The following is a 21,677-nucleotide window of genomic DNA, read 5'->3' on the forward strand; positions in this document are numbered from 1 at the left end:
AGCCTCCAGATTATTTTGGTAGGACCCAGGGAGGAGGAGATTTAGGGAGCTGTGGGAAGGCCGCTCACATCTGCCTCATTGGAGCAAGATCTACTGGGAGGAGTTGCTGTGCTCATTAGGCCTGGCCTATTGTTTCTTTGCATAAAGAGAGTTAACTTCACTGACACACTGAGTTACTACTGAGCTACTCCTGACACCCACTCTGACAGTGTTCTAGGCTGTCTAGCAAAAGCTTTGACCTGTATGGGGATGTGGTTGCAACTTCTTAGTGTGAGATTTCTTCCATAAGCTGATTAAGGAGTTTGGTTAATATTTCTTCAAACCTGCATATGTGAGTTGCTGCTATTTTTGGATATACAGTGGGGCTTTGCTGTCACTACAGTGAGAAGAGGACATGCTCGAATAGGAGAAAATTGATAATTGTGTTGTCTTGCAAGGCAGCTGAAGAGCTTCCCAGAAAGAACTGCTGTGCTGGAAAACTAATTGTATTAAATGAATTAATAAAAACAGAGAGTTGTGGTTTCATACCAAGTTTATTTCTTTTTTTTCCTCATTAATCACTTCTTTGCACAACAACAACCTCAATTTGACAATGAAATGCACGTGGTAGATTTAAAGGAATCGGACGAGGCTTATCTTAAAGAGTGAGAAAAGTCCATTCATGGCACTATTACACATTCTTTTTTCCTGTCTATTTGGAAAGGACAAAGACAGCACATGCTGCATCCTAAGAAGTGAATCTTGTGCAAGGCCAACAACATTCAAACAGACTATCAGGAGGGAATAGGAGGGCAGTTCTGGGCGGGGGGGGTACGGGAACTGAAACACCATCTAATTTTGGACAGCTACCTAGGTGTTTTGAAGTCCGCTTTTGTAGACTGAGCCTCCTTTTGCATGAATAGGAGCCTACTTTTAGGGTCATATTTTTACATAATGCTTATCAAACAGCAACCTTTACAGTTCACCTGTGAAGGTCTCTCCATTTTATATATGAAAGGTGCTCACCAGCCTTTTAGCTCAGTCATAACCATGTTTGCCCAGGTAGTAAGCTTGTTTGGTTTGATTGGACTTCCTTCCAAGGAAGTGTAGCCATAATACCGGTAGTTGTAGAGAAAGTTGATCCACTCATCTGCTAACTAGAATAAGAAATCCAGCAAGCTTGCATCCTTTCTTCACACATCTTACGCACCTCTAGCATCCAGTGGTCACTACTCTCTTTCCATTACAGTAAGCTTACAGATTGTAGAAACCCAAATGCTGAGATGTGCCTATGTTGTCATTGCTCAAGAGAGACAAGACCACAGAAATAGCTTTATTAGTGATCCTTAATATGAAATCTGCTATATAGTAACATCAACAGGGCCATAAACAGTCATTCCTTGCCACTTACTTCCAACTGTCTCTTGTATCTGTTTGTGTGTGAATTTTGCCACATGCATTTAGTGATGTAGTACTTGCTGGCTACAAGTGTACCTGAATGGAGCCATTTGAGCCAGGCAATCAATAAAATACCTAGAGCTACTATAAGGATGTTCATGGAGCAGCAGGAAACTTCCTTTATGCTGCGATTGCAGTTCTTGGGCAATAACCACTTTGCAAGAGGACATTTAGGGAAGTGGTTCCCAATTAGCCAAGTACTGCAGGACACTCGCCCCCCACCCCCGTTTTTCAAAAGCCAAGTCACGGACCACCTACTTTTGAATTTTTTCTTAATAATAATAGTACCCCACCCATCTGACTGGGTTGCCCCAGCCACTGGGTGCATTTTATTATGTGAATGGTGCCACAGACCCCCTGGGCGGGTGATGCAGACGACCAGTTAGGAACCACTGATTTAGAGTAAGTCTCCCCCAACAAGAACACTGGCTTTGTTCAACAGCACAGCAACCAAATAGTGCTTGAAATGAAAATTTCCTAAGTATGCATGTACAAAGACCATTAAGTCCTTACAACCTCTCTCTCCCCCCTTAAAGGCAGGTCTGTGGCTCTCTTAAAATAAGTGGAATATTTAGTGCTTGGAATATGATACAGAACTGTTGTAGCCCTTCTTTGGATTTACTAATGATAAATTGCAAAATTTATCTTCTCTTGCACTGAGCAGGGTCCACCAATATGCATATGGAAATGTGGCAACTCAGCTTTGAAAATGTGTAAAGTCACTCTGGGACTCCTAAGCATTGCTTAGTCCCTCTCAGCTGATTCCCTCCCTCCCCCAGCCTTAATTTTAGTTGCTGTGGCAGTTAATTTGGTTCATAATCTCTCAAAGCAGCATGCATTTCAGTAGCACACCTAAATGTTATTAAGACTGAACTGTATCTAGGCACGGATACATAATGAAGAATTTCCAGTTCCATTAAAAAAAAAATTATAAAAGTAGGATCTGCAACAAAATGCAGTGTAGAACACTCCTGTTCAGGATACTTTTCCATGCACATGCTGGTCTTTGGTCCCCTCAACTGTTAGCCGGTGTTCTACAAGCACTGAGCATGCCAAGTCCTCATTGCAGACTGTTTTTAGGATTTTTTGCTTACTCCTTTAGAATCTCCCAATTTCTTTTTTGGGGGTTCTAGGAATCAAACAGACATGAATTTAATTTGTGGATATGTGCACCACAGTTAAGAATTCTCCACAATCAATTCAAGTGGGTACCTGCCCATTTTATTAGCCCCCTCCTGATTTATTTGCACCATGAGTAAAATATCCTTATAAGCACCCATTGTAATTCAAGTTATATCCAGTTCTATAGAAAAAGTACTTTCTTGGATGCACCGATTGACACTGGATAAACTCATCTCCTGGCTTCCCTGATACATCCAAATGTAGAGATCCTGATACATTTGGTATCATTTTCATTTCACAACATAATGCATCTGTACTGATAACACCTGATACAAATTTCCACCTGACAACATGCCTGATAACATCAGCGTACCCTTGGATATGCAGGCTATATCTCAAGGCACTGAAAGAGTTAAAAGTGAAGGAAATAAAGATCCCATTCTTCATATCTAAGTGAGCACTATGGGCAGAATTCATTGACTGCCTAAGGCAGCCTTCCCTGATCTGGTGCCCCCCCAGATGTCTGGAAGACACAAGGTTGGGAAAGCCTGGCCCTAAGGGCTAAACTCTTTTGTGCGTGCGCATTGGCCATTTGGATCTAATACCGCAGAACTTCCAGAGACAGCCTTCCAGATATTAGATTCTCACTTCCATCAGCCCTGGCCAAGTCAGGGATGATGGGAGCTGTAGTCCTACAACAGCTGGAGAGCACCAGACTGGCTGTCCCTGGTATAGTGGATGCACACATTTGTAAATCAACCCTAAGACTTCCAATGATTGCACATATTAAGAGTCTCCAGAACACAAGTTATTCTTCAAGAACAGCATCACAAAATCAGGGCTGGTTGTGCATCATTTGCTATGTAGATCTGAAATGGTGAATGGGACCCAAGGAGCAGCCACAGAACACACCGAGCTCCGTGACTGTAGGGTCAGAAAGTGGAAGGAAGCACCTACAGAGAATATGACACCTCTGTCTAGTTGAAAGTTGCCTCTACCTTAAGAGGTAGGCTGGAACATTTGGACCTCAACAGACGAAAACTAAAGTGGACCCAGACCTTTCAGAATGTCAAGACTTCCTTGAATTTCCCCCCACTCTGCCCTTTTCCTCCTACCATCCTCAGAACAGTTTATTCCAGTACCTGCTCAACTTACTATTGAATTCTCACACTTTCCCCCCTTGTTTTGATCTGTGTTTCTATCCCAAATCTATAGATTTCTTCATATGTGAAACAGCCCATCTGTTCCAGTAAGCAAAAAAGACTGAGAATGCACTGATATTAACTCTTCCTGCTATTACTCTGGCCTAAAGGTAAAGGTAAAGGTACCCCTGCCCGTACGGGCCAGTCTTGCCAGACTCTAGGGTTGTGCGCTCATCTCACTCTATAGGCATAGGCCGGGAGCCAGCGCTGTCCGCAGACACTTCCGGTCACGTGGCCAGCGTGCAAACTGCATCTGGCGAGCCAGCGCAGCACACGGAACGCCGTTTACCTTCCCACTGATAAGCGGTCCCTATTTATCTACTTGCACCCGGGGGTGCTTTCGAACTGCTAGGTGGGCAGGCGCTGGGACCGAACGACGGGAGCGCACCCCGCCGCGGGGATTCGAACCGCCGACCATACGATCGGCAAGTCCTAGGCGCTGAGGTTTTACCCACAGCGCCACCCGCGTCCCACTTACTCTGGCCTAGTTCTCACCAAAGCAGTAAGCTGCATAACTTTAGACTGTAGGTTGGACTTCATGATGGAATGCTCAGACATTCTTTACTATAAAAATACCCCTGCACATACAAATCTAGGTATCAGAGAAGAGCTTTAACCTCCCCTTATTCCTGAAATGATAGCTTTCCATATGCATTCTGTTTTTATAGGGAGGAGCATTCAATCATGTGAGCCCCCCGTTGCAGCCTGAAGTGGTACAGCTCAGGTAGAGGTTGTTCTCCAATGACAAACTAGGTTCCATGCTTGACTCTAAATGCTTTTGATGCAAAATGGATAACTACCAGAGTGAATGCTGCTTTTGAGCTTGTGCTCATGACTATGACATTTCTAGTTGTTGCCACCATTATTATCAATATCAGCCATCATAACCATAGTACTAAAAACAGTATTTACAGCAAGTCAGAAGTACACACCAAGCAAACACCCAGCACCACAGCAAATAAGACATCGTTAACATCTTGCAGACATTTTCCCAGGTCCCACCAGAGGACATGGGCACTGAGGACTGCAACCACTTCTTACACACAAACTCTATTTTTCCTTAAAATTTATTTAACATTTTAAACTATCATCACTATAGCATGGATGAGATGATTCTGCATTATACACAGGTGCTTTTCTAGGATGGCTGCTATTTAGAAACTGATGCAATAGCTCAGACATTCAAGCCCAATTCTTTCCTGGCTCCAAGCACCTGTCTTGCCACCCCTGGGATGATGCTTCTATTTTCTTTCTGAGCCTCTGAACAGACATTTCATTGTGACATGGCCCCTTTCTTTGGAAACAAAGCTTTTCTGCTAATGCCCTGGTACTCCCAAGTGAAAGGCAGGATGTGTGCTGGGGAAGGGGCACAGCTCCACCTGACTTCCAGCCAATTTTTGTCTGTGCCTTGACTGGATCAGTTGGCTGAATGCTCACCTGCCCCAGATGGCTTCCCTAATGGTTCCATGGACCTTGGGGGTCTATCCAGTCTAGATTTTTCTTCTAATGAATCTAGGAGGCACAAAGTAGTCATGCTTGAGAACTATGGCTCCAATATGGCTGTAAAGGCCTTTTCTACTAGAAAAGAAATTGTCTTACCCCATTTCTGAATTTCAAAGAGAAGCAGTTCCCATAAGAACCCTTACCACCAAAGAGGAAGTAATAGTACAACCTAGACAAGAGAGACACTGGGAGAAGGAGGGGGAAGCATCTACAACATGATGTCACTGACAACATTGGTGCCCCCAAAGTGGCACATGGGTCATCAAACCGCTTACCTGATGTCTGAAAAGGCACAACTGAGTTCTGACCAGAAACCACAAAGAATGGAATCATTGCAGATCCAGGAAAACAAAAAGAAGGGAATAGTCAGAGGGAGAGATACTAGGCTAGTATGTAGCAATACCTACTCAAGGACAAAATACTTATTTTCACTGTTGGGGCTGGCATTGGAGTAAGTTTTGGTGCTCCACAATTCAGGCCCTTCCTTCAGTGGGAACTCTTTAAGATTTTGGAACCAATGTGGATCTATGGCCAATGCAGGTTGAACTTAGTTTGATGTAGGCTGAATTGTATGTTTGATTGTGGACAGTCATTGTCTCTCAGCCTTAGCTTTCATCTTAAAAACTGGAATAAGGATGAATTTTTTACAGGGCGCAAAAAATTGCATTGCAATGCCCTTTGTACTAAAAGTGCTATCTAAGAGGTACTTAAGAGTAGCCAAAGAAACAGCCTTGCATACAGGTAGGATCATTCTCTAGCCCACACAGTAACTACTTAAATAACTGGAGTGTCATGAGATTAACTAGGGTGACTCTGCTGGAACTGGCAGGAGGCAGATCTTCAATCTGAACTAGATTATATTACTTAAAGAGATTAAAGGCCTACCCCCACTTTCCATGCTTCTGGTGCACTGAAGAGGACTGTCTTAGTGGTTAACAAAGCACCTTTTGGCTTATGGGACATGAAGGATTCATCATGTGACAGATGAAAAACTCCCAAGCTACCAAATGGTCTCAGTGACATATCAATAGGTTAGAAAGAGTTGTTAGAAAGGGAATGTTGATAATCCTAGTATTTTGAAATACCACTTGTATTTGTAAACATTTTTCTTCTGCAGGCTTCAGAAGTCTGTTTTAAAATTAAAATCCGTCTAGCACATCCTGATTCCTTTGCACTACTCTCTAGTTTTGGTCCCATCTTTCCCCTGTACACATGCACTATACAATATGCCAGAAATGTATCATGGAGAGCTCTCTAGATGTAACAGCAGATTGACATCATACTCTGCCCCAAATTGTGCCAATTCCTTTCCTTCCTACAGAGCACTGGCTCCCTACACTGTTCCTTTTGACCTCATCTGTGAAAACTCACTCCACAGGACGTACTTTTGAAGGAACAGACCTGGGCCCCCAACTTACCCAAAAAAATGCTTTAAAAACACAACACGTTTAGCTGTGGGCACTGCAACCTTATGCACACAAAACTAAGATACAATCCTCATTGAACTTACTTTTGAGCAAATATGTATACAGTTGGCCCTACCTTAAAGCTCTGCCTACAATAAATCTCTTCCTGTCAGACTGGATGTTGCATTAGAACCAGCATTCATTCAACCATGTCTGTGATGGGCCACAGGGCCTTCTTAGACCTTTGCCAGTACTTTAAGAAGGCCCCAGTCCCCACCACCAAGCGCCAACCGTGCAATAGCTGCTGAGGAGGCAATAGTTGGACATTGCCAGGAGGTTCCACCTGTTCTGGAAGGAGCTAGGCAAGGCTCTTATTCATCTGCCAGAGGGAGGCAAAGCAGTGCAGCTGCTGGGCCTCAGCTGGAATGAAAGGTGGGGGAACCTGGAGGACATTTAAAAGCCTCAGAGATGGGGCAGTGGGGCAGTGGAAGTTCAGGAGACAGGCTGCCCTTGTTTCCTTGCCAGGGGCCATCTTCAGACTCCTTAAGCCCCACTCAGTGAAGCCAAAGAGGGAATAGTTTACCTGGCCTCCCTTCCTCCACACAAACACATTGAAGTCCTGGGCTTAAGTCTGCCAAGGCCAACAGTATGGAAGCCAGGCACCCAAGGAGAGGAGGCCTACAGAAGGGCTGCACTTGCTGTTGAGAGCAACCTGGGGCATGGCAGAGGCTGGCCTGCTGAAGTAGAAGACCTGAAATAAAGTCATTCTTGCAGCAGACTAGAGTGCCTTCTTTGACCCCTTAGCTATGGGTCATGGGGAAATAGGGAGCACCCCCCCTTCCCTGGGGTATGGCACAATGTGCCATGAGGCACATCATTTCTATAGTGGTTGACTTTTTCTTAACCCTCACAGCAACCAGGTGGCATTCTTTAGGCTGAGAGACAATAACTTGAAAAGGCCACCCACTGAACTGCAGAGTGGGAGGCTGACCACACATACCTCACCCCCGAGCCAATGCCATGTCCAGCCTAATGGGCGAGGCATGCTTTATTTTTTAAATTCCACTATAAAAAAGAAAAGTTATCTGGATTTAAATGTCAAAACACACGCACTTGGAATGGCATATGCATATTTGAATGGCTGGCTTTCCCTGAAATTAATATAAAAGCAAAAGCTAGGAACTTATGAAACTGCCTTATACTAAGTCGAACCATTGACCTATTGAGCTTAGTATTCCGGAAACAGACTGGCAGCTGCTCTCCAGGAGTTCAGACAAGGCAAAGGGATGCCAGGGATTGAACCTGCGACCTTCTGCATGCAAAGCAGATTCTCTAAACACTGAGTGATTGCCCTTTCCTTACATCTTTTCTCAATTGTGGCTGCTTCTGTTTTATTGAGAAAGGGGGCTGGATCCAGCTATTTAAACATGCATGTGCTAGAAAACCTTTATTTTAAATTTGTTTACTGTTTTAACTTTTGGAAAAGGTAGGATAAAGCCCTTTTCTCCCATCAGGCATTTAGGGACTGAGGAAGATTAGGGTGGTTTTTTGTTTTTCTGGTTGCAGTTTTTTTTAATTTCATTACAATTTTGAAAGCATAACACTGCCTTAATTTCTGCATCTTGATTGTTTTAATACCATGAGCAAGAAGGAGGGTTATCAATTAAGTGAATAATATTGACAACTGATGGTGCCAAGCATCTATTTTGCTATTTAAAGTTGGGTAATTTTGGGACCCAATTGTTTTAGGGGAATGTGTATATTGGCTCCAACAGACCTTTGGACCGCTGAAGATTGTATTTGAACATTTCTACTAGCTATGCAGAATCATAAGCTTTACTTTTGGCGGGGAGGCACTATTGAAATAAAAAATATTCAGTTGCTTTCACGTTTGTATCTCTGAAACGTCACAATTAACACAGATGCATATATTCTACCATGTCTCCCTGTTACTTTTCCTAGGCAGTCTCCCCTCCTTACTTATAGGAAGTTACAACGATCAGAGATGGTGACAGAGGGTTTTATGTCCTTTACAATATAGTACCTGAAAAAAACAAAGGTGTGTGATCTGTACTCCAGTTCTGCCTCCTGTAATGCTACTGACAAGATGCTTCCATCCTTCGGGGGAGGTGTGGCTTACTACCATATTTAGCTAAAGTCCTGCACATTGTATCTTTTATGATGATGTGAATAGTCAACGTGAAATACTGGTATCTGAAATACTCCAGATTTCAAGATACCTCTTGTTTACCACAGAACTTTTGATCATGCAGTGGCCTTGCCTAGCCAGTTTCTTTGCCCTGAAGAGAAATCTTGTGAAAATAAAAGCATAGTTCAATTCATAGGCATGATTAGGTCTGAGGCTAAACAGGCTCTGAACTACTAAGTTAATTTACCAACAGCTCCAAATCAGACAACAGAAAGCAAGGAATAAGCTGCAAGAGGCTCTTTCTAACCAAATCCCTCAATCATCCAGTCCCTACTTCAGCCACAGAGAAAGCTAAGGGCTTAGTAGGTCCTTTTCACACATTGCAGAGTGGCAGACACATATTGCCATTGAAGCAATGCCCAGCAAGAAGCCATAGCCAATACTGGTTCAACTGTGTTGCCCTCACTTTACATTTCAGGTGTACTTTTAAAAGCTAGATTTATGTCTTTAAAAAACCCTGTAACATGTGAAATTGCCCATTACCCTACTTGTCAAGAACAGGCTTCTCTTTGTCCAACTGCACACTGTTGCTTCACTTGAGACAACTACCAAGAGCAGCCCATGCTTCATAGAGAACAGTCCTCACCTTCACAACATTGCCAAATATGTTCAGCGTGTCATCTTAATTTTTGTGCATTATTTTAAGGTTTATCTTTTTTTTTTTCCTGAAGAAAAGCCCGAAGAGAAGCTGGTTTATGGATTCTATATTTAATGTTTGTGGACTAGTTGCTATTCTGCTGAGAGGCCCCTATGAACCCCCACAAGTTAAGGATACAGAGAGGAGAGAGATATGAAGCTTGGTACACCAGAGGGAAGGGTGGGTGGGGGGAGGGAAATGGAAATGGAGAAATCAGATGTTGCCTCATCTAGACAAAAAAAAAAGTGTTGAGTTTTGTTTGTTAGTTATTAGGAAGCAGGTGCTAGTTGTGTAGAAAAGCCCTTTATCCAGAAATCTCTTCCCGCTGCTCCTTGTTTCTGCGCACCTCAGCTGCGTGCAATTCCTGAAAGAGACAGAAATGAGATGCAGTGTGAAAAGTATCCATGACAGCTGATGCTTCCTTGCTGGTCTCAAGCAAATTTCAGTGGGACAAACTTGCTAGTCCGCTGCAGAAGAAACAGAGGTTTTTAGGCATCTTAAAGACTAAGGGTTATCCCCAACTAAGACCTGCTCAGAGTAGACACACTGAAATCAATGGATTGCACTAACTTGAGTCCTTTGAATTTAATGAGTCTACTCTGAGTAAGACTTCATTGGCGATCACACTAAAGACCAAACAAGATCTTCTAGTGTGAGCGCTGTGATCAGTTCTCCTTTGGTTTTTAAAAAGGCAAATGCCCTGGGAAATGGGGTGGTAGATCAGGGCTGTGGTACTAAGGGAAAGGGGCTTGACCCTTTCTCATGTGTATTTTCCCCATCAAAATCACTCATTGTCAAGGAGCTGCTCTGTGTTCCATCATAGTACCTGAATATTTTTCTCCATGAGAAGCAGCTTGGGGGCTGGGGGTGGTCTGTGTATTTGGATCAGGGAAATGGGGCTGGGGGTTGTAGCCTGAGGAAAGGACACGAGGGAGGCCCATCTACATCTAACCATTCCGTCATAGTACTGTAGTTGCATTTGCCCTTTAAACCTCCCCAGATCATTTATTTCATTTGTTTTGATTTCCCAAAGTTTATATATCATTTGATTATAATAAAACCTCAGAGTGGTCATGGGTCTCTAGCTGTCTCACCTACTTGCACCCTCAATCAACAACAACAACAACAACAATCTTTATTACGGTCCAGAGACCCAACAAAACATTACAAATCAATACACAGTTCATACAGCCTACCTCCAGGTTAATCAAGCATTTTGTTTAGAATATAGGGCTCATTTGTTCTTGCAACCACCGATAAAAACTTTGCCACTGCCAACGTTCTAGCTTTTGTCCGGTCTTTCAGTAGGAACCTGACATAGTGAGCCTCTGATTTTCCCGGGAAAGGGACCAGCAAGGGTAGTATCAGTTCAGCCCTGGCCTGCTCATACTTTGCACAATGCAACAAAATATGATTTATGGAATCAATGTCTTGAGCACACGAGCAAAGTCTGTCCTGGTAGGGAACTCCTCTCAACCTACCATCCAGCACTGCAGAGGGGAAGACATTTAGTCTGGCTTTGGTGAAAAGCCTTCGATAGTTAGGTACTGTCAGGTTTTTGATGTAAGATGTTAACTCAAAGACATACCCATATTGAACTCCTGCTGCCAGCGGACTACAGACTGCGTGTAATCGAGATCGCAAGTCACTGTGTGCATTGTCCCATAATCTTTGCTTTAAAACCTTTTGGGCACCTTCGTAACCCAGGTAATACAGTTGGGGGGGAGACAGACCAATAGAGGTGGCTTTTTTAGCCATGGTTTTCTGCCATTTGCTGACAAATTCCTCATTGGTCAAATGTTGGTACAGACCCTTCCCTAGATTAAAACTGAAATCCTGAGCCAATGTTTTAGGGCAGCCCACCACGCTCTAGCTGAAATTGGGCATTCACCAGATTCCAACAGAAGTACGGAGTTGGGGACGCAGTTAGGTACCTGCAGCAGAGATCGTATAAATTTTGCCTGAAAGCCATCTAGCTTTGGCAGGTCCCCATTATGCCAGACATTTGCTGCATACAGGAGTTGGGAAACGGGCTTTGTGCACCCTCAATCTAATGTATGAAACTATTAAATTTTTTCTCAACATGCAACAGCTGCAGCAAAAAGTAGAGTTCATTTTGTTAACACAGTCTTTAAGGTGCCTTTGAATGGAACAAAGGGGCTCCACAGAGGAGGCTCATGGTCCCTGGAATCACCTGTGATATGAAACGAGCTGGGGCATGTTCTTCATATGAGAAATGATACTGGGAAGTGTGGGATTTGTTTGGTGTGAGCCTCTGGCACCTACCTTCTCACGGAGCCGCTCCCTCAAGGCAGCTAGATGAGCTTCACGGATCTCCTTGCTCAGCTCCATCTTGTAGTTGAGCTTCTCCTCAGCCAGCCGGCTGAAGTTGTTGTTCTCTTCTAAGGCCTTGTGCAGCACCTCCCTCTCATGCTCCCGCTTTTCCGCCAGCTGCTTCAGGACTTGAGCCTCCTGGCTCTACAACGCAACCAGCAAACCAGATTAGATGAAAAGGCTCCTGAATAGCCAACTGTCGGTCAATGTGCCTGTGCATCATCTTTTTGGGTGGAGTTTATCACAATGCCTGGCTACCCCATACCAGATAATATTGTACATGGTATCTATTACACATGTTCTTATTGCAGGAGTGGCTTAACCCCCAGAGGCTGCGTAACAATGTGGGTGTGATCACCACCACTGTGTACAGGACACACGAGTCCTGCTCCTCTGCTGATCTGTGTAGATCAGCTAAGGAGAGGGGGTTATCACCCCTTCTCCACACATTAAATGATGGTTCTGGTGTCTAAGAAGGGGGGAAATTGCACCCCCATGAAGGTGCTGGATTGAGTGGAGACTTTCAATCCTTCCTCCTTGCCTGCTTTACTGTGTTCCTTTTCCCCACTGCTGCAAAAATTGGTGGGGTCCTGATAAGAGGTAGGGAATTTACTTGGAGGTTAGCCACTCTGCCCTGTCAGTTCCTCTGTTGCTTTCCCCTCCGCTCAGCTCCCTTGCATGTGTGGTGGAGCCTTATAGGTTTATCCTGTTTCTCTAATAGCCTTTAAATAGTTTAAAACAGGGGTCAGTAAGGTTTATCTTGCCTGGACCGGATCAGTCCCGCGGAGATCCCTCTGTGGGCTGGATTGCACATGCACAAGTGCACACACCCGCGATTTCTAGCATCTGCACGTGCACAGATGCGATTTCCAGTTTCTGTGCATGCGCAGACACGATTTTTGGCGCCGCAGAAGCGAGTCCCCGCACCATGCTGCACCAGTTTAGCGCAGCGCGCAAGCAGGCAACTCAGTTCAGGGGCAGCTCATGGGCCGGTCAAACGACCTCCACGGGCCGCTTCTGGTCCATGGGCCTTAGGTTGCTGACCCCTGGTTTAAAACATTGGGTGTTTCAATGTTCATAATACCTGTTTTTACAATGCTGCATTAGCCAAATTTACACCTGCAAACCGGGTGGGTAGTGTTTGGAAATAAAACAGGTATCTGGAACTTTGCTCTCTATCCACTGAATTTATTTATATTACCATCTAGGATTTGTCAGTTTCTTAACATTACTAAGTTTTTTTTATTCCTTCTGGGTCAGCTAATCTTCCAGTTTGTTTCTTTGCACTAGATGTAATTTTACTCATGACCAGAGTGGAAATGAGAAAGGGACTGGGGTATGAATATTCAGTAATGATCTTTCCTATAAGCTGCAGCATTCACTAAGTGAAACACTTCAGTCACATAAGCCCTTAATGTTATTGATAATGCACTAGTATTATTTACGACTTGGTTAGTCTCCTTCAAGAGAGAGGGACAGGTCTTCATTTCTCCTCTGCTCACATACATTTTGGAAGACTCTGAACCACAGAATTGCAAGGATTTTCATAAGCCCTCAGCAGCACAGGATTTTAGCTCTAGTCAAAGCATTCTTAGAAGGCATTCTCTTCAATGGCACTTCAATGGCAATTCCTTGACAATCCCATTACCTTCCTCCTCTCTTCTGCAGCCTCCAGCCTCTTCTGCAGCTCTTCCAGGGACAGGTCCCTCTTCTTGGGGGGAGAGGAGAGGACTGGGCTCTCAGGGGACAAATCAGAAGGTGACTTCAGAATCACTTCAAAGCTCTGGCCAGAAGCCCTCTTGTCCAGCTGCTTGACCTCCATATCTGAGCAAGAAGAAGACAGGTACCAAAAGGATGGAGGGGTGTGAACTGTAGTGTCAAGTAAGGTCCTAGCAGCTTAGGCCCTGACTATCTGAAAGACTGCCTCCTCCTCCTTTGCAGATCCTCTCAGGTTTCAAGATCAGCAGAGGGAGCCATCTTGATATTCTGAGGGTTGCGGCCCAGGAAAGAGCATTCTGTGTGCCAGCTCTTAAGCTGCGGCATTTCCTCTTCAGAGGTGCATCGGGCACCTTCATTGCATACCTTTTGCCATGCTGAAAATGCACCTCTTTACCCTAGACTTTGACACATGACATATGCAGATATATTTTAGAATCCACCCTAGTCTTTGGGTTGTAAATTGTTTTAACTGACTTCAATATTGCGTTTTAACTTATTGTAACCCACCCTGGAACCTTATGGAGAAAGGCAGGTAAGAAATCAATCAATCAATCAATCAATCAAATAAATAAATAAATGTGCTGTGTCATAACTTTTTCTTCATTGTAGCTGGAGCAGTTCTAATGGTCTCTCAAATACTCTTTCCACATGTATGAATCTTTAGGATTTACGAAAGTGCAGAGTCCTCCTTAAGTATTAAGGCTGGTTGCAACTAATCCTGCATAGCTGATTCAGTTCTGCATGCTAATGGTACATATGCTCTACAACCAGTGAAAGTTATCAGCTAATGTGAGTGTTGTGCAGCAGCTGTGGCTTCAGACTATGCCACCAATGCCAATCCTGATATATCATCCTCTGCAGTGGGCTAGCAACTCTTGGGGAATGAACGAGACCCTGCATTGCTTGCAGGTATTAGGCATGCTGAACTCTGAGGGAAAGAAAGAAAGCAGGGCAGCAAAAGAGGAGACTTCCAAGGTGCAATAGGAATTTGAAGTTCATGAGGAACTGGCTCAATCTCTTCAAAAGATAGCTTGTGCTCTCTCTGAGACTTACTGATAGAAATGCCATGGATCAATATATTGTTCTTAGTGCAACCTTGAGTTCTGCTTCCCTTTTTCCTATCACAAAACAGGCTGTCTGACACTAAAAAAAAACCCTTGCAATATGATTCTATGGAATTTCGAATACAGTAATAAAATAGCACACCTCCACAGTATACAAAGGCTGCAATCTTGAGCACAGTTGGGACACTAAATTCCCACCAGCTTCAGTAGGATTTAAGCAGACAAATGCTTGAATCACATGTGCATGTACATCACTGGATTACTCACTGCTTGATGACTTGCAACTGAATGTGCGAAATGACTTGCTTTGTTTACTTATTCTATTTATATCACATCTTTCTCAACAGAAAAACTAAAAAACAATAATCAAAAGAATCTAGAAGAAAAAGTGGGTCAAAGTAGGCTTGTGAAAGGAGCTTTGTTTCCCCTCTCCCTCTCTGTTTGCTACACTTCAGAATGGCGGCCTTCTAATGGAATTGGAGCAGAGTGGGAACTTGTGGGCAGTTGTCTGGCAGGCCCCTGGAACCGCCTTGCTATCCCTTTATCTCCTGTAGAATGGCCAGCCATGTCTTAATTTAACACACATACTCCATATTACGGGAAGCGGGTGGTGCTGTGGGTTAAACCACAGAGCCTAGGACTTGCTGTTCAGAAGGTCGGCAGTTCAAATCTCCGCAACGGGGTGAGCTCCCATTGCTCAGTCCCTGTTCATGCCAACCTAGCAGTTCGAAAGCACGTCAAAGTGCAAGTAGATAAATAGATAAATAGATAAATCTGGCAGTACAGCTTTCAGCATCTGTAAGCCTACCCAGATATGAAAAGTTGGACATCTATTTAAATACATAATTTTATTTTATAACCTACAACTTCAGCTGCTGATTCTATTTGTATTTTTTTTTTTTTTTAGGTTAACTTGTTTTTAACCCTGACTTTTAGTGATCAGTCAGGTCAGCAGTATGAGATACTTACCTCCATATTGGTATATGGTATTTGGGTGTGGCTGGGTGTGGAAACAGGAACAGATCAATGAAAGCAGAGAGAGTTCCTTCATTTTCTCTTTGTACGCTAGAAAGACAAAACAAAAAAACAACAGTGAGCAAAGTTCTAATGGCAGCCATTTGCTATTTTCAGAGGACATGAAGTAAAATGTTGACCCACGCCACAAGCCTGGGTTGTTCTTTAGAGCTATTTCCAGAATCTCAAAAGGAGAAAACCAAGAGTGTTTGGACACTTCCACCATAAAGCAAAATGGTAAAAGTAGCTTTCATAGGTAAGAAGAGAGTGATCATTTGAATGCCTCACATGCATCTTTGAGCAGAGTTCTCAAACAGCTACATTCTCTCGTGCCTACAAGAAAATACCTTGTAGTTAGAAAAATAGATGGGTTGTATCCAACTAACTTTTACTCAGTGCTGACCCACTGAAATGAAAAGATCAAAGATAGTCATGTCCATTCATTGTGGATGCAACCCAACGACTCTTCTATTCATTTCCATGGGGCATCTGCATGGGAAATTCATTGTGGATTGTGCCCCTGGGTATTCATCTCCTTGCTCAGGTAGGCTGTTTTTCTCTTTACTAGAAACAGCTTTCTTTCTGTCCATTTTAAAAAAAAACTGTGTTGTCCTATCCAGGGCAATCCACTCCTCCCCTCTCCCATTTTCTAATTCCTCAGACAAATCTGATAGCAATTAAAGGTGCACCGTGGAACACAAACATGAAGCAAATATGCAGGTCATTGAGAAACATCTGGCTGATGTAACAGGATAAGTTTTCTGCTTCATCAACTCAGACCCAGGGATCAGGGCAGCATCACAGTCAGCCACTTCCCAGGCTGAATAGTATTTCTTCTTGGGTGAGTAGTTTACCAAAGTCTTCAGACAAACTGCTATCTGACCCATGCAGTGGGATTCCTCTGGTACTTCTCTCCAGCATTAGGCTAGTGGTCTGTTGTTTACCCTTCCTCATAACTCAAAAACAAGGAAGAGTAAAATGGAAAGAAATGGGCACCAGAAAGAGAACAGCCAAAATGAGCTAGTCAATGGACAGACAGTTGAATTATGAATTAGTTCTAAATTGCTTTTGCTGAGTGCATGTCTGGGTCCTATACTACTCTTATAACATCTGTTGAAGAGGAGTCCTAATTGGGCAACTTTCCACTTTGCTCCTGACTTAGTGTTTATTGACACTGCCAGTTGCCAACCCTTTCACATTGGCATTAGTGTAACAACATGAGGTCCAGCCGTATGGAAGCGGCTCCTGTATCCTTGAGGTAATAAAGAAACAAAAAAAACAAAAAGTTTGTGGTCCAGGGAAGTAGGCCCAAGTCTGTCCCAAGTCATTGTTTGGTTCTGGACAAGTTACTTTCTATTCTGTAAAATGGGAATGTCAATGACTTACTTTGTGCGGACAGGGAGGGGATTTGCAAGTTTAAGATTGCTTTATCTTTGCAAAAGCAGCAAAGTTATAAAACAATAAGCAAAAGGATATTTTCAGACAGAAAACTGCAACATATAGAGTTCAATGTCATAGAGTATGAATAAATAAAAAAATTCCTTCCTGTAGCACCTTAAAGACCAACTAAGTTAGTTCTTGGTATAAGCTTTCGTGTGCATGCACACTTCTTCAGATACACTGAAGAAGAGTATGAATGGCAATCTTATGAATGGCGTTCATAACGGATTCTACATAACCATAATTAGTGGTGAATAGTCTCTTTAGTAATCAAGTAGCAAGATCATCTGGGGATCTCATGTCTCTCAGCCTCTATCTACCAAAAGCTGTCAGTAAACCAGAGTACCTGCTGACTGCATCTCATTGTATTAACAGAAGTAAGATAACTATAGTGAGATGCTGGCAGCCAGTGCTCTAGTTGCTAAGTCTCATAGATAAGGCATTCTGGATAAGTTAATTAACCTAAATAATATATATTCTGAAATCTTGTTCTGAATTGCTTAAAAATTATCAAGGGGAGCCCCCGTGAGAAGTCAGGAAGTTGCAAATTTAACAAGATATTCAAATGTACTTACTTGTATGACAAATGTAGAAAACATACAAAATCCAAAAATTGCTTTTAGTGTTTGGCTCATCTCTAAAGAGTGTTCTTGCCTGGACGCAGCACTGCCATGTGTGACCAGCAAACCAATTCCATCAGTTTCCCTGCTTCTTTTGTTTATTTTTGTGTAAGACACTAAGAAGAGCAAGTGAGTCAGTTGAATATGTATGTGTGTGTCAGATGTGAATGTACATAAATTCAGGAAAGAATTCAAAAAAGACCCAAATGCACCTTATTGCCAGTGTAGGTTTTAGGGGCCAACTTAACTCATCTGATTTAAGCTTCAGGTATGAAAAACAACTCAGCTGTCTGCCAGTTTACTTTTATGGCAGGCACAAGCAATGCATATCAAACCTGCATCTGCAGCTGGAGGCAATATATGAATAATGGATTTTTTAAAAAGCTGGGCTGAGCAACTGTCCCTGCCCCCTACAATCTCCATTTGGGTCTTGTATTTTAAAGGTCCTGCCAAATACTGCATAATCTCAGCTGCTGTGTCTTCTTGCTTGCAAGCCCAATGCTGGGGCATCTTTCCGTCTCAGCCCCAGCCTGTCCCCAATTTTGTCTTTTGTACTCTCCTCCTGTCATGTAGTGAAGCCCCCATCCCCTTCATCAATTAAGATAAAAGTGGGAGGAAGACAAATGCATCCCAGCTGCTGTCAGCAGCCTAATGAGATGAGGAAAGCAGGATGTGTACATCTCCTGGCATTTCAGACTCTCTAACTCCATCTTGGCGCCAGCGATCAGCAGCAATTAGCTGATTCCAGTCAACACAAATTGAGGGAGGGGAGGAGCCCTTCTCTTGGCTGTGGATGTACTGGAGAGTCAGGGAGAAGCCACAGGGGAAGAAATTTGGAGGAGCTTTTGCTCCGAACTCAACCCCTTGCAATTAAATGAAGTTTTAGCTGAGTCTTCCAGCTGGAGCCATGTTTTGTCACAAAGCAGCTTTGGGAAATGCAAAGAGAGAGGCTGTCCTTGCTCAGGGCTGCTTTCCCAGAGCCAACCTGGCCTTCCCCCATCTCTGCAGGCACACAGTCCCTGCACAAAACCCCTTTGGTCTGCCATCCACTTCCCTTCTGATTCGCAAGCAGAGCTCAAGGCTGAAGGTGAAGGAGCTGTTCTTCCAGCACCACTTCTGGCTGAGTCAGCTGCCACACAAGCCCGACAAAGGGCCACACTTAATGAGTTTCTACCACAGATGGGAATAATTTCCATGTAAGAAACGTCAAATCACTTGCATATGCATTGTTATGTGTGTTTATTTTGCAGCTTGTACTGTCTGGATTCACTCATTGTTAACTTTGGCTTAAACGTAGCTCACTTTGGCTTTAATGAATTTGTATGCCACATGAACAAAAGTCACACACAAGGCACAAACAGCAGGAGAGCTGCTCAATGGCCATGAAGGTCCACTAGAGCTTCATGTGAGAAGACACACCTCTTCTCTTTAGCCTTGATTTAGCACTTGCACTATCCCCCTCCCCTGAAATGAAAAACAGCAACTAAGGTTGCAATCTCATATACGCCTTTCTTAAAAATAAGACCCAGTGAAATAAGTGGGACTTATTACATTTGAGTAAACATGCATAGGACTGAGCTGCATGTTTCCCTGCTTTTAAATTTTGAAATGCTCTCATAAGCCTACCATAATTTATCCACCCAACAATATTTTTCCCCTCACATTTTATGACATTCTGCCTTTTAACAACTCTCTGGAAGTTTAGAGTATTGTACTCTTTAGCCACCTTGTTTAAGAAAACAGTAAATAAAGTGTTTTAATGAGAAACTCATCGTATAAAGAGATCTTGTGAATGGTCCCTGGGACAAAATATTATTCAGTAAGGGTATTGGAAAAGGCCTCTAGCATATTGTCAAATCCCAGACGATATCCCAATCAATAAAAAATAACAGTAGCTCCCTTAGTGTTTGGTTTTCTTTGTTTCAAAGTGGTTGGCTACTGACTCACTACATTGCCCAAATGGAATTTCCCTGCAGCAAGATGCCCTAAAATCTAGTTAGTCCTGTAATGTACAATTTTGTGACAAGATCTGTAGTCACCACTTAAGGGACAGTCTGACCTGTAATTTAGAAGCTGCTCTGAGTGGCTGGGGTAACCCAGTCAGATGGGTGTGTGTGTGTGTGTGTGTGTGTATGTTGTTGTTACTATATACAGTGGTATCTTGGTATTAAGAACACTGCAAACCCGGAAGTAGGTGTTTTGGTTTGTGAACTTTGCCTTGGAAGCAGAACATGTTGAGTGTGTTCCATTTGTAAATTGAGTCCCCTGCTGCTATGGGAAAGCACGCCTTGGTTTAAGAACGCTTTGGTTTAAGAACCGACTTCTGGAACGGATTAATTTCGTAAACCAAGGTACCACTGTAATTATTATTATTATTAGGCAATCCAAGCCAAGCCAAGTTGCTTTGGAGGTTGTTAGGACCTAAATCCACTGATGAGTTGGTTTGGAGCTTTGCTCCCTTCCGAATCTACAATTCTATGATCACCACTCCCTAAATAACATTGATCTTCACAATCATCCTCTAATGCAAGCCAATATTAGTACCATTTTACAGAGGTACAAACTGAGGCTATTTGCAACTTGCTCAAAGCCACCCAGGGAAGCTAAATCTGAGCTGGCATCAGAGTCCAGTTCTCCAGGCTCTGAGCAAGACCTTGTTCAACAAGCTACCTTTGCTCTTGCCTTCCTTTGTAGAAGTGGGGTGATTGGAATGCTGTGAACAGGCTATGCTTGCCCCAAGGATGATACAGGTCAACATAATGTGTGGGGAAGTACACAGGAGCCTGATGGAAAACTTAGTGTGCTGATTCTTTGAGTGATGTAGCCATCTCCAGGATTTGCAGCATTGCAAGGTCAGCTGCCTAAGTTCTGATAATCCTCTGGGGGCATAACTGAAGGCAACAAAGCTCCAGTTCAGAAGCACTTATAGATTTATAGATCAAAAAGTCAATAATGCATAAATGGGGGTGGGGGCGAGAGGACAGGAACAAGGGAGGAACGTGAGCATATGAAAAGTGATCCCCAGGGAAAACACACCCATTGCTTTGGAGTCCTTGTATGATCAAGGTAGAACAACGTAAGAACTATGCTGGCTCTATAATGGGAAATGCATTAATCGTTACTTGAAGAGATCTATCAAAGTCATCTCAAGGGGGAACTAGTCAATAGTTCACTTTTCCTTTAGACAGATGGACACAGTAAAGGCCATCCAGGAAGCTTCTCTGACCTTGCTATTGATTTTCTTTGTAAACCACACAGCTTTGCTGCCTCACTAAGATGCCAATGGGGCAAACTGCTGCAAATGTCTGACTGGTGCAAACTAGCAAAGTGTTCCATGTGCACAGATGCAGAAGATGTGTTGCTTGGTCCTTCAAGATGCTGGGCAATGTACTTGCTCAGTTTCCAGCTGTTTCAGTCCAAAGAGGCCTCCTTCATATTTCTTCAGGGTCCTATATATTGCTCCTGCAGCTACTGATGCATTATGAAAACACAGATAATGGATCAGGATCATTTAGCAAACTGTGTAATAAGTAGTAGACCAAACAAGGTGCTGGATAGGCTACCTGGGGAAACTGTTCTTCACCCACATTATTGGGACAAATATACTGGGGAAGAAGGCCCTATTGGCATAAAGGCCCATCCAAACATTTTATATTTTAATTATGAGCAGCTGCCAAACTCCAGATGTAGAGCCCAGACAGCTGCATGGGTTACCTGCACAAAAGGTCATGTGTATTTTGTGAATATATGAAACTGATCCATGAACTCTTAACTCTGATGAAATTCTAGCTTTCTGAGAACCACGACTATCATATTAAAAAATAAAACAAGTTTCTGGCTATGATTACCACAGAGAAAACCTGGATGGTGTGTGAACAATGCCTGGTAAAATTTCAAAACTTAGAAGGGGTCTGGAACAGCCTCCCAGTGCTGGCACAGCACACTTTTCTGTCCCCACAGCTTCTGTTCC

The 21,677-nt window shown here is 43.3% G+C and overlaps 1 protein-coding gene across 1 annotated transcript in view; it reads right to left on the reverse strand.

The window, feature by feature from the left end:
* Positions 1-514: 514 nt before the first annotated feature.
* The window catches only part of STMN3 (stathmin 3), a 28,252-nt gene continuing 7,089 nt past the window's right edge, over positions 515-21,677 (reverse strand). Inside the window, exons 2-5 of the mRNA XM_081011656.1 lie at positions 15,603-15,698; positions 13,499-13,674; positions 11,803-11,994; positions 515-9,880 (exon numbers count right to left, since the gene is read on the reverse strand). Coding sequence (XP_080867782.1) covers positions 9,821-9,880; positions 11,803-11,994; positions 13,499-13,674; positions 15,603-15,698 — 524 coding nt within the window. The 3' untranslated portion in view covers positions 515-9,820. The remainder of the gene's footprint in view (positions 9,881-11,802; positions 11,995-13,498; positions 13,675-15,602; positions 15,699-21,677) is intronic.

This window comes from Podarcis pityusensis (assembly GCF_964106645.2).
Source record: "Podarcis pityusensis genome assembly, chromosome: 6".
Taxonomy (NCBI): domain Eukaryota; kingdom Metazoa; phylum Chordata; class Lepidosauria; order Squamata; family Lacertidae; genus Podarcis; species Podarcis pityusensis.